Raw genomic sequence first — 13,471 nt, forward strand, 5'->3', positions numbered from 1 at the left:
AAGAAACTGAAAACATAGGTTGTGTCTCAGGAGAGGAAGTAGGGTGGCTGGGAGAGAGGAAGAGGAGAGAGATTTTTTCTACTGTAAATCTTTGAACTATGAACCATGGGAATGGCCTCCCTATTCAACAAACAATTAGTAAAAATTATAATGAGTAAATTAAACAAACATAAAAGGCTAAATCCCAAAGTAAAAGAACTGTAATTCTGTTTCTACCGTAAGACACTAAATAGGCTAAGAGTATCTGCAATTCCAAGCTGGGTGTGTTAAATGAGTCAAATAAGGAATATTATAAATATCAATGCACTCATAAGGCAAAATTGAGAGTTAAGATATTAAAAGAGAATGTTTAGCTTAGCTTAGTGACAGGACCTAAGACTGAAATTAACGGTCAAGTGACATACCAGAAATTTCACCAGTAAAGTATGTCATTTTGGACCAAATCCTCTCACAACATTTTCTTTGGTTTTAAATGACTTTATTACCTGGGGCTACCTTTTACCCTTCTCTCTATGCTTCTTCAAAGTTATATTTTAAGGGAAAATATTTTAAAGGGAAAATAGAGGTTAAATCCTAGAAATTTATTCCATGGTAAAATTTCCTAAAAACATAGTCATTCCATAAACTAATACATAATCTGCATTTCTTGAAATTTTATTTAGTAGGATGATTTGTGCTCCGCTTAAAATAAATTATGTACCATATATGAAAGATATTACAGAAAGTACAGCTATTGTTTAATTTTTGCCTTTTAGATACTGGACAATTTAGACTCCAAATCCAACATATTGTCAGTCAACCTTTCCACAGGAATTTTTTTCCCCCAATAGCTGCAGCGATAAAATGATCAGGCGACCTACCTATTAATGCCAGACACAATCAATGTGCTTCAGATGCATCACAGTAATATACATCAAATCCCGTTCCCGGCAAACCCGAGTTACCCTCCAGAGCATTTTTTTTGATATGCCAAACATGCTTGAATTAAGTGGCCTCTCTGCTGTGGAGTAAACCATTCTTCACTGTAGCTTGGTGGCTTGATTTGCAGGGTGCCAATCGTACATACCTAAAGTTAACGAAATTTTGTGGCGGCAACTTCTGACATGTTCTCCATAAATCCTGAAGCTTTTTGTCTTGATCTTGTACACTGAGAAAAAAAATTTATTCATAACCATTTATTAGTACTCATTTTAGGAACACCTGTGTTCATCTGCTGTGTTAACAGCAACGCCTCTACTGACAGAGAAAGCACAGCTGGAAAACAGCACAGCGGGAGTCCCCTGCTGGTCTAGTGGATCAGATTTGGCACTTTCACCGCCGTGGCCCGGGTTCAAGCCTTGCTCAGGGAACTGAGATCCCATAAGCTGCATGGTGCAGCCAAAATTAAAAAGATAAATAAATAAAAATTTCTTAAAAAGCCCATTTTTTTGGGCAAGAAATTTGGAGTCCAATACTAACTAACATACCCTGAGCAGTTAGTCAGCCTTGCCAAGACTCAGTCTCCTGATGTGCCAAACTGGGGATTAAGAATGTTAATTCTGCCAAGTGACCGTGAGGCTTCAGAGGCAGAACGGTGAGAAGCCACCTAGACCAACGCGTGGCACACAGGAGACGTTCTGAAAATTCTGTCTAGAGAATGTGTATATTCACGTACAGCCTCGGGGAGCCAGATGTTCCCGGCACCCAGACCCCTGGGTCTCTCCCTGCTCTCAGTACTGCTCAAAGGCTCCAGGCCAAGAAGCCCTTTCTGTTGTGAAGCAATTGCAGGAGGTCTTCTGCTGTAGAGTTTCAACATGCAAGCTTTCCCAGGCCCGAAGAGCCTGCAAAACAGAGTCAACTGTGCCCACCAGCAGGACAGAGCGTTCGAAGTTGCCCACACGACATGCCTTTGGACTTAAAACCTCCCCCACAACTGAACCAGCCTGCAGAGCTTCGGGTAGGGGTTAAACATTATTATACTTTAGAAGCTAGTCGACGTGTCACCGGGAGGGGATGACCGTTCTCAAGTGTAGAAGCAACACACCAGTGGACGGATACCTTCCTTTACAGTTTATTTCCTCACAGGATGAGTCTGGGAGTCTCAGAACAGCGGGGAGAGTCAAGGCCTAGGAGCAGCGAAGGCGCCCACCCAATAAGAGGCTCTAGAGCCCCAACCTGACACTGAGGGCAGGTTCCATTCCTCCAGCCCCACAGACACAGGCATCACAGCAGGCTGCGCCCTGGGCTGGGTTCCAAGGACACAACCAGACCAAGAACTTACTCTGACTTTAAAATCCTCACCACCTACCAGGGACAAAGTCTCTCACTCCACAGCTACAGAGAAAAGCTCAAATGCCTGGTTCAAGTGACGACATAAAGCTCATCGGAGCACACGGCTTCTTTGATGGGAACGGGTGACTGCATCTGAAGATGGGGGGAGGAGTGGGAGGGCAGGGGAGATGTGTTCCTCTTCCCTTACAGGTGAGGAATTAGGCACCTCTGAGTGAGAACCGGGAGGGACAAGTTGACAAGGAGGTGGGCTGGTCGGCTGGAGAGAAACCTCTAGAACTTTTGCAACAAGACTGCCTTGCTTAAACCAACGACTTCCGGGCAGACGGAAGCTGGGAATGGAGGGGAAGGGATAAACAACAGGAACTCCAGCTTTGGGGCAGAGAGTTCTGGGTCTGAATTCCAGCTCTGCCAATTATATGACGCCATTCCTCCCCCAGCCTCGGTTTCCTCATCTGTAAAAGGAGGATAACAACAACTTCTGCCTTTTATGTCATTAATTATGGGCTACAGGAAGTAATGGGCATAAGGATTACTACGGTACTCAGCACTCAGTAAGTGCTCAGTAAGCATCAACTATTGTTACTGATAATGGTAACATTATATTATTACACAGCTGAGTTCCCACACAGCTCTAAATACACTATTTTAATGTTATTATTATTGTTTTTTATAAATTTATTTATTTTTGGCTGTGTTGGGTCTTCGCTGCTGCGCGCGGGCTTTTCTCTAGTTGCGGTGAGTGGGGGCTACTCTTCGTTGTGGTGCGTGGGCTTCTCATTGCGGTGGCTTCTCTTGTTGCGGAGCACTGGCTCTAGGCATATGGGCTTCAGTAGTTGCAGCACGCGGGCTCAGTAGTTGTGGCGCACAGGCTTAGTTGCTCCGCTTCCCGGACCAGGGCTCGAACCCGTGTCCCCTGCATTGGCAGGCGGATTCTCAACCACTGCGCCACCAGGGAGGCCCTTTAATGTTATTTTTATGATCCCCAAGGGTAAGATGATTTACAAAGGGGACAGAGTATTGCGTCGTTTCCTTTAGCTTTTAAAACTAGGTGTTCTTTAAACTTACCTTGCAACTTGTGTCCATTCTTCATACAAATTAAAAGTCATCAAAGGTTCAGGCAGTTCCCGTAAATAGGACTTTAAAGCACCTGAAATTATTAACACCCTCTTTGAGTATGACAAGGGGCAAGGCCGGAACTCTCAGGATATATTATTTTGCAAATTGAAATGATATCAACTATAACCGTTCACAATGTATAGAATAAATCATGAATTGGCAGGAGTGGTTAGAGAATGAAATGCTAATAAAACAATTTCCATCCCTTGTAAAATATATTGAGAGATCAATAGAAAATAAAATTAGTTTCAAAACTATCTTCTTAATAAGACATCATCTCTCTAGGCAGATGGAGATTTGGGGGTAAAAGGGAAGAAAATAAAAGCATGCCTCTAAACATTTGGATTATAAGCTACCTTCACCTTTACTTAATAATCAGGAAAACAAAACAAAACCCCCAAAACAGGAATAGAAAAGATATGCATGTGTAAGTGTACGCACACACGCTTTTCAGTTTTATTTGTCATTTCAGTTTTGTCACTTAAACTTATAAGGAGACCATTTAATTTTAACTGTCACTTAATATTGGATCTTTAACTGATGATCTGTTACCACCTTGAGGGCGCCTCCTTGGAGCTCACCTGCTACAGCATGGGGGTCTGAGTAGAACTCATCCAGGTGAGAAGTAGAACAGTCTAAAGCAGCTTTCAGTTTCTTTAACTTGGAGGCCCCAGCCCCAATTCGGAAAAGGCCCTAAAGACAATGAAAAGCCGTTAGTAGCAAGTTCAAGTTGTGAGCCTTACACTGAGTGGCAGTAAAAATCTGATGGAAGAGCCTTCCACCCACCATGCCCCTCCCAGCTCCAGCACAGCTCGTCCAGGAGAGCTGCAGGGCTGTTGGGAGGAGTACAGAAGACTGAGCTTGTACCCCCGGCAGAGTGTCAGGCAGAGAGCAGACCATTTTTAATCAGTGCTAGCTCGTGCCCTGCCCCATTGCCAAAATAACCATGCCTGTTAGGAATCTATTTAAAAGCAATATTTCATACTTCCACCAGGTTGATCGCCATGGATTTTCTAAATTTAGGAATATTTTTTAAAAATTGAAATCTCAAGAAAAATTGTTAGGCTTGGCTACTGGTCACTTTCACTGCCCTAAATGTTACTTGGAGAAAAACCCATGAAAGGTCAACCAAGGGAGCAGGCCTTATGGAGACATTGGGCCAGCAGTTATAAGACTTGGGCTTTCAGCAACATTAATCTAGGCAGAGTTTCCCAACCTCAGCAGTACTGACATTTTGGGCCAGGTAATTCTTTGTTGTGAGGCTGTCCTGTGCACTGAAGGCTGTTTAGAAGCATCCCTGGTCTCTACCCCCTGGATATACAGTATAGCAACTCCTCCCCCTGCTCCCCAAGTTGTGACAATCAAAAATGTCTGCAGACCTTGCCAAATGTTTCCCGGAGGCAGTGGAACTGGCCTTGGATGAGAAGCACTGATCTAGGCTGTTAGGAGCTGGGGTCACATTGATGGGGTCAGGGTGGGGGGCGGTGACTGGAAGCAAATGCAAGGAAGGTTCCCCAGGGGGTTTCTTGATCTGGGTGCTAATTACATACATGGGTGAGTTCAGATGGTGAAAATGGATCAAGCTGTTCACTTATGATACATGCACTTTTCTATATGTACGTTACACTTCAATACTAAGCTTTCAAAAGGAAAAAGAAGACTTGTGTTTTGATTCTAGCTCTGCCCCAGCATGAACTCCTTGTGTGCTGAATTCCTTGTCTACACAAGAAGAGTAATGAGACCTGCCCTGCTTGGTTCATGGGGTTTTCTGGGTAAGGATTCCACAAAATAATGTAAATGCCCCCCCCAACTTCCACCCCACTGCATAGTACAACACAAATATAAAATTCGTATTATTAGAAACTAAAGCTCATGGGAGCTCTGGTTCTACAGTACCTCATGAAATTCGTTTTCACAAATCACAACCACAGCGTAAAATGAAATAATCAAATGGGACCAAAAAGAAAAAGGCAGAGTGTACTGCGGGTAGGCAAGGTAAATACTGCTCTGTGAAACCTCTGTTTCATTTAGGGTCTACCATGGCAACACGGACAGGGTCTCAGTGTGAAATGTGGTCATGGTGAGCGCGGTTTGAGAGCCACTGGTCCGCAGAGGCCGGCTGGGGTGGCGGGGCCTCACCTCCTCCTTCATGCCCGTCTCCAGAAGCAGCATGACGCAGGCCTCGAGGGGCAGCGCGATCTCGCGCCCGCTCCGCTTCAGGTGTTCTTCCAAAGGCGTCCCGAAGGCGGGCTTCTCTGCCCACTTATCTAGAGCAGCAGACCATTCAGTAAGACACTCGACAACCTCGCGGCATTGCCAAGTTATTTCCTCCCCCAAACTACTGAAGGGGATTTTTTTTTTTTTTTAAAGCCCGTAGCCAAGGATTTGGAAAGGGGGAAGGATCTATTCTCTTCGCTTTTGTCATTTCCCATTTACTAGGGTACAAAATGTGTGCCAGGCTGGGGAGGTGACCAGTGGATCGGCGCCCTGACGCGCCCACGTGGCACCCAATGCAAGATGCCCAGTGGAAGCTGTGAGGGTGCTTCTGGCCCAGCATCACACCCGCATTTACCCGAGACGGGTGGGCTGCCTTGTGCTAAAGCCAATGGTCCATCTGAGCACAGTTTTCCAGAAATTTATCTAGGCATGCAGAGCATGACTGGTCTCCTACCTAGAGGACGAGAAAAAGACTCCTTCCTTTAAAAAAGGAAATAATTTCTTAAAAATTTAAACACAGGCCAAGCATTGTCATACAGGACTGGAGAGGGCCCATGCCAACCCCTATTAGAGGTGACATCTCCAGGACATGCAGCACTTCTGGTGCCATATCCCCAAACAGTCCAAGATTCTGAGTAGGAGAGAATGCAGCCCCAAGGCAGCTGAGGCTGGAGGCTGTGCCAACAGCAGCAAAGCAATACTGCATATCATTTTCCAGTCATATGCTCTGCTTCATTCCACAAAAGATTTGAGGCAGCTTAGCAAAAAGACATACAATAAAGCGGGAAACAGAAACAGGCATTTAGGACACGGATGTACTGAAGGAGAGTAAGAAGGGTGTGGTTGGGCCCGGCCTGCCTGGCGGGGTGCAGGGATCCAGCACCGACTGAGAAGCACACAGAAGCCAAAGAGGGCAAACCAGCTGGTGGAAAATACTCCACTGGGGAAGCGTGGTTCTTTCCAGCGACAGGAAGGGCTCACGTCCCTCTCAGCCTGTGGACATGTGTCCTTCAGCCACTCTGGTATTCGAATCCTGGATTCCAGGCAGGCAGTGTTACCCTAGCGTGGCTCTGACACTGCCCTACACGTGAGAGCAGGCGGGGCCCATCACAGGAAGGAAAGTGAGATCCCACAAACCTGTAGACCTGGGTGCTTGTGAAAAGTCAAAACTTGATGGAAAGAGCAAGTAGGGTAAAGGTTAAAGGAAGGGGTGGGGGGGGCGGAAGGCAGTAGCCGCTCTCAGAACTGTCCGGAGGCCCCTCGTCCCTGGCTTCAGCCCCGGCCCTGGTCAGTGGAATTCCGAACACAAGAAGCATCCAAGGGCCTGGCCCTTCTCAGAAGACAGAGCTCTGGGACAGTCCTCTCAAAGGCCAGATCTTACCTTGAATACTTTCTCCCTTTTATCTAAAGCAGTGATTCTCAACACAGGCAGAAAAGGGCCAGCTGACCCTTCGCCTGGGCGGATACATCAGAATCACCCAGGGGAGTTCTGCAAACGACTCCTGCCATCACCTCCCCATGCCGGACCCTACTATGCTGAGAGGCGGGCACAGTCCAGACTCCTGCCGGAACTTTCTAGTAAACCCTGGACAGGGTGTCCCTCCTCCACCTCGGTGTACTGTTGGCAGAGGGTGGATGTGAGAGCCGCTGACCTAGAGGCCACTCCGGAGGCAAACGCCACCGCAGGGGCTGCTCCTCAAACCACAGACCTCTGACATGCGAGGCCCTGCAGCAGGCACCCAGAGTTCACAGAGGCCCCCCACCCCTGGGGTGAGAGCAGTCTAAGTGTGAAGAAAACACAAGACACACAGGCAGACGCACAACAGCAATTAACAAGACAAGACACGTCTGCTAAGCCATGGCAGAAAAATGGTATAGACTAGGGTCGCAAACACAATCGTCTGCGGGGGCCGGATGGGCCCTGTAGGTGCGGGATCGGGGTGGGGAGGGCGTGGCCTGCCAAGACGCAGCAGCTGCTCCTCGGCGCCAGAGCAATGTCGCCACGCGGGAAAGCAGATCCAGCGTCCCAGGCCCTCTGGACTTCCAAGAGAAGCCAGAAGTTAGCACTGTTATGTGAAAAGAGTCTGATTTTTAAATGATGGCAATTAGTTTAAAAAAAAAAAATTTTTTTTTTTTTTTTTTTTTTAATGAGGTATGGCTGTTTGCGACTTCTGGTGTAGACCATAAATGCTAGAGTGATTCAGGAGACGAAAGTGTTCACTGTTGGCTTCAGTTGTCAGAGAAGGCTTCTCAAAGAAGGGGAGCTTGGCGAAGGTCTTAGAAGACTGACAGGAATTAAATAGACCAGGAGGACATAGGCTGAGAAAAGACCAGGGATCCTGAGTCTGGGGATGGACACTTTATTCCACACTTGTGCACCGGGCGACAGGGGCACGGAGTAGAGTGGGACAGTGAGAATGAAGAGGAGGGCACAGCAGAGGGAAAAATGCACGGAACCCGGCCAGAGGGTATCAGAAAGGAAGGAAAAGATGGCTCCAAGGTTTGAAACCTGGATTGTTTGGAGAAAGGAGGAACCAAGGAGATGAGGGGGGAGGAAAGGCCAGCTGGTGTGGGGGAAGCATCAGTTTGCTTCTTGAGATGCGCTGAGTTTAAGGTGACAGCCAGTCATCAAAGGGAACTGACGCTGAGCCTGAGAGGATGGAGATGCAGGTGTGAGTGGAGGCCACCAAAATGAGGGGATTTTGAGAGAAAAGGTGGGAGGGAGGGAGGGAGAAGAACACAGGAGAAAGGACTGGATCTCAGGAAAGGCTTGACTTCTGAGGAGGGGACAGACATGAAGGAAACAGCCTCAACAATGACAGAAAACAATCGAGTGAAACGAGGGGAAAAAATTGACAAGGAAGAGACGGCTCAAGCCACGTCAAATGCCAGAATCTAACAATCAGAATCATCCACCCATTGGGACTTGCAATGTTTCTTTGTCTGTTTGTTTTAATAGCAGAGTGATTGGGAGTAGAAACCAGACTGCAAAGTGTTAGGGGTGGGGAGGCAGTTAGAAAACGGAGGTGGCCGACGGAAATGAGTCATTCGAAGAACCTCCCAGGAAAACGAAGGAGAACGCAGTGAAACGGGGCATCACGCTGAGGACAGGCAGGTACCGAACTAAGGCCAGCCGACCGAGAGTGTGAGACCAGGGTGCACGGGGGCACGGGGCAGAGGGTCCAGTTTTTTTCTTCCTACGGTAAGGACACTCTGAGTCTTTCTGAAAACAGAGAAGAAGGAAGAGGAGGACAGAACTAAGACGAGAGGCAGATTTGAGGACAGGCAGAGGTGAAAAGGGTTGAATTCCAAGGCGTGGGTGAAGGCGGCAGCCTTAGAGAGAAAGAAGAATCTCCTTTCCTTCACTGGCTGCTCCCCGTCACACACCAGCTTCCCTTGTTCCAGCCTAAACCTCTTCCCTGCCCCTGCCTGTTCCCCATGACTTTCTGACATACTTCTCTGGGGAAAATAGCCTTGGGTAAAAATAGAATGGGAGTTTAAAAAAAAGGGGGCGTGGCACTGCTTAAATCTTCTCTTTTTTGTGCCTGTTCGTCAACCTTTCCAAACCAGGCTTAAAGCCATTCAAAGGCTAGGATGATGATGTTTACTGTTGCGTCCTGTGCAGGGCCCCGCACACAGAAGGTACCCCGTAAATACAGGCTCCCGGTGCTCTGACCTGGGCCAGCAAGAGTCGGCCCCTTGCGAGGCTGACTGTTCGCCAGCAGCTTCATTCCTTTGCGCTCTGACTCAACCCCATTACCCACGAATTAGGAAATGGGATCACTTTGGAAAGCGAGGGCAGCTCGTCCTCTGAAGACTGGCCCAGCAAATCAGAGCCACCACACTCGAGATGGCTAAAGATCTGGCTAAGGGGTCAGTCAAGGCATAGCATTTTCTTTTCTTTTTTTTTGGTCGCGCTGTGTGGCACGCGGGATCTTAGTTCCCCGAGCAGGGATCAAACCTGCGCCCCCTGCAGTGGAAGCGCAGAGTCTTAACCACTGGACCGCCAGGGAAGTCCTAAATAGAATTTTCGGATTCCAAAATCTAAGGACTTTCAGGCACAAAGTCACACCCTGTTGGGATCGCCTGCAATTTAGGGGAGGAGGAGTGGTATTCTTGAGGGGCCAGTGTGCACGCACAGACAACCAGCCCCCTACACACACATGCTCAGTCTCTTTCACAATCACAGAGTCATCACACTCAGCACCTGGCTTGATCCTCTTTCAGCTTGAGACCAGTGGTTCTGTCGGGGGCACCTGAGTTCCAAATGTCAGGACTATACCATAAGCAAAAGAGTATAACAGGTCCAAAGGTGACAGAGGAATGTCTGATCATTTACTGATCTCTGCTGATAGATGCTCTGATGGCAAATCAGAGAGAATTAGAATCAAAAGAGTTAATGTTCAGTCTAAAACTAAACATCAAAGGAAAGTTTGGTCCACTCGTAAGTTGAGGGTAGGATCTGCAATGTGCTTGAATATGGTGGGCAAAGGGAGCGCTGATGAGAACAAGATCGGAACGAGGTGGTCATGGTCTCACGATTCAATCACACTGATTATGTGCCTGATGATGCGGTATCAGGTACTGGCTTCTAAAATTCCTTTTGGGAAGTCCAAAATTTTTTTCATAGGATGTATGCTCTTGGAATCACAGGGCTAGAATTAAGCCCTATGAAACAAATAACTGATTTGCGAAAAGATAATTAGAGGCTAGAATGTTTTGAGCCTATTTAGAAGATAGAAAAACAGATGCTTCCCCCAAAGGGTGCAGCTTTCTCTTCAACTGAAGATTTCAGAAGAACTGCAAATGTTCCATTAGTATGTTAATTTGCGTTTGGAAGAAATTAGAGAATGCAGCAAGGGAAGATGAAAGTGTGCTGGGAAATAGTGCCCGCCTAGGCAGAGAGGCTTTGTCCAAAGGAAATGCATGCAAAGGAGCTGAGTAAAGAAGAACAGAGGCAGAAGTGGCAGAGGCGAGAAGGAGGCATCAGGCCAGCACGCAGGTTACGTTACCTTGATGGGCTCGCAATTCGGGAAGGGCCTTTTCTAAGACTGCTAATGCTTTTCTATGGTAATCTGCTTGAGCTTCTAATAACTGAGAACAGACCCACATTCAAAAACAAAAGTAACGTTAGCATTGGATGGACACACACACAATGGCTGAGCAAAACCAAAAATGACATCTTTTGCAAAAAAGCTAAAATGACTCAACTTTTACAATGCTTTAACGTCTCGTCAGGGCAAAGTGCTTACCGTAACAAAAAATTTGCCGTACTCCCCTTCTTTGGCCATAAAATTGTACATATCCGCTGCAAGTTGATCCTGGGTAAGTGGAAGAGAAGATACGTCATTGAAGAAAAAAGAGGTGAAAGAAAATAGCATCTGTGAATTGATCTGTGAGCTCCTAGAGCAAACTGTAATGAAACAGCTGCAGATTAAATGTCCATCAACTCACTGTACAATCATACACAGGGATAATGAAAAGAATAATCAAGTTTATTATGGACTGACATGGAAAGATCTCCAAAGTTTATTATTAATATGCCTTGTTAAGAAGCAAAGCATAGAGCACTACTTCTGGTATGGTATGTTACTATCTGGGTAAAAAAGGGAGAGGAAATATTTTTATCACCATGTTTGTATAAAAATACCCCTAGGGAAAAAAGCAAGAACTTAGTAACAGTGGTTACCTGTTGGGAGCAGTGGAAATTAGGAGGAGGAGGAGGACAAGGGCAGAAGAAAGACTTTACTGTATACTGTTTTATACTTTTGACATTTGAACTAATGTAAATAAATTACTTATATAAGAATTAAATAATTAGCTTAAAACTGATAGACTGGGCAATTGGATATATCCTTATTTCCAATTTTCATATACATATTCATATATATATTCACATATATATATATATATATATATATATATATATATATATATATATATATACACACATATTTTTTTAATGTACTACCTTCTGTTTTGGATTGGCCTCTGTATCTGGGAAAGTAAGACATTTCCCTGAGAGTTCACAAATAAATATAGACCTGCTTTCATGAGGGTTTGAAGTTTGAGTTGATTCTCTGTGTGGTCCAGGAATCCTCAAACTGAGGAAAGTTTAGTTTAAAATGGCTTGGTAATACTCTCTGGGAGACTCACTCCTAATCCCCAGAAGTCCCACAGATAAAGTCCCTCTTAAAATGAGCTCACAATACAAAACTGCAAAACAATCCACCATAAAGGAAACTCCCACCACTCTCATAGAGAACTTCAGAAAACAGAATTAACTAACACTTAAAATAAGTATATATAAATGATTAAAAACATTAAAAAATAAATACTAAAAGAATAATGCACTATCAAAAAAGGCAGACTTGAAGAATTAGAACTTTAAAATGAAAAATATAGTCAACAAAATTCAAAACTCAATGTTAATTAAACAGCAGATCAGACATAGCTAAAGACAGAATCAGTGAAACAGAACTTAGATCTCAGAAAATTACCCAGAAGTTAACATAAATAGAAAAGGAAATAGAAAATATTTTCATAAGTTTTTACCATTTGACTTTCTGACAAGCTGTGGTATGTAAGTTAAAAGAAGTCTCTCTTTTAACTTAGCCCATAATGCACCAGTTCAAACCCCCAAACTGCTAGACAAATTTATATCCAATAAGGAGCCACTAGCCAAGATCTAGGTTAGACCAGATATGAAGAAGACTGCTGCGTAAATGACACTGGCAAAACTACAACTCTTCTGAACAAGAATAAGCCAGTGCAAGACTTTTGTCAGAAGCATTTGTGTGATTATCATATTTTTCAATGTAAAGGCTATGGCATGACTTTGTGAGTCCAGTATTAATTCTTACCCGCTATATTATTTTCAACAAGTCATTTTACTGCAGTTAACTGTCCAAGGTTTGCCATCATGAAAAGTGAATTATAGCATGACCTGAATAAACTAAAATATAGCAGTCTTAATGCTATCTGGTAGAATGTGGAGACCATTTTTGGAAAATGATGAATAATAAGAGGAGGAAAAGTCTCAGGAGATGATCCTAAGATTCACCAAAGACCTGTTTCTTTACCACCTCAAATAACATTTGGAATAAATATTTATCTTCATAGATAGATGCATAGAGAATAACCACCTAGTCTGGAATTTAGATTATGAGATACAAATTTTTATTTCTTCCAAATTAGAAGCCAATTGTCCTAGAAACATTTTAAAAATAATCCTTCCCTTCTCTATGGATATATGATGACCCCTTTACTATATATTCAACCCTTAAATATAACAGCATTCATTCTAGAAAACCTATACAATTCCATGGATATATTTTTGTGCCTATTGCACATTGTTTTAATTGCTGTAATTTTATATGTTTTTAAATAGTTTTTCTCCTTTTATTCTCCCATTCTTCATTTTAAATAAGCTTAGACGTTTTTGTCAAGTTTTAAAAAATATCCTACTTGAATTTCTTTTTAATTAATTAATTATTTATTTTTTGCTGCATTGGGTCTTCATTGCTGTGCGTGGGCTTTTTCTCTAGTTGCGGAGAATGGGGGCTACTCTTTGTTCCAGTGCATGGGCTTCTCATTGCAGTGGCTTCTCTTGTTGTGGAGCATGGGCTCTAGGCATGTGAGCTTCAGTAGTTGCGGCATGTGGGCTCAGTAGTTGTGGCTCGCGGGCTCTAGAGCGTAGGCTCAGTAGTTGTGGCACACGGGCTTAACTGCTCTGTGGCATGTGGAATCTTCCCGGACCAGGGCTCGAACCCGTGTCCCCTGCATTGGCAGGCGGATTCTTAACCACTGCGCCACCAGGGAAGTCCCTGAATTTTTTTTTTAAATAATGTTTTATTCTGAGTATAAA

General features: G+C 44.6%; 1 protein-coding gene across 5 annotated transcripts in view; it reads right to left on the reverse strand.

Annotated features, from left to right (window-relative positions):
• Window positions 1–13,471, reverse strand: part of ARHGAP17 (Rho GTPase activating protein 17) — a 91,965-nt gene that overhangs the window by 24,128 nt on the left and 54,366 nt on the right. For all 5 annotated transcript variants that reach the window (XR_009497771.1, XR_009497772.1, XM_059898766.1 and 2 more), the window contains exons 8-13: window positions 10,857–10,925; window positions 10,617–10,698; window positions 5,527–5,654; window positions 3,969–4,080; window positions 3,337–3,418; window positions 1,067–1,147 (exon numbers count right to left, since the gene is read on the reverse strand). Coding sequence is in view for 3 of the 5 variants with exons in the window: in XM_059898766.1 (XP_059754749.1) it covers window positions 1,067–1,147; window positions 3,337–3,418; window positions 3,969–4,080; window positions 5,527–5,654; window positions 10,617–10,698; window positions 10,857–10,925 (554 nt within the window). In the remaining 2 variants the exon portion in view is untranslated. The remainder of the gene's footprint in view (window positions 1–1,066; window positions 1,148–3,336; window positions 3,419–3,968; window positions 4,081–5,526; window positions 5,655–10,616; window positions 10,699–10,856; window positions 10,926–13,471) is intronic.

The sequence above is a fragment of the Balaenoptera ricei genome, chromosome 15, assembly GCF_028023285.1.
Source record: "Balaenoptera ricei isolate mBalRic1 chromosome 15, mBalRic1.hap2, whole genome shotgun sequence".
In the NCBI taxonomy this organism is placed as follows: domain Eukaryota; kingdom Metazoa; phylum Chordata; class Mammalia; order Artiodactyla; family Balaenopteridae; genus Balaenoptera; species Balaenoptera ricei.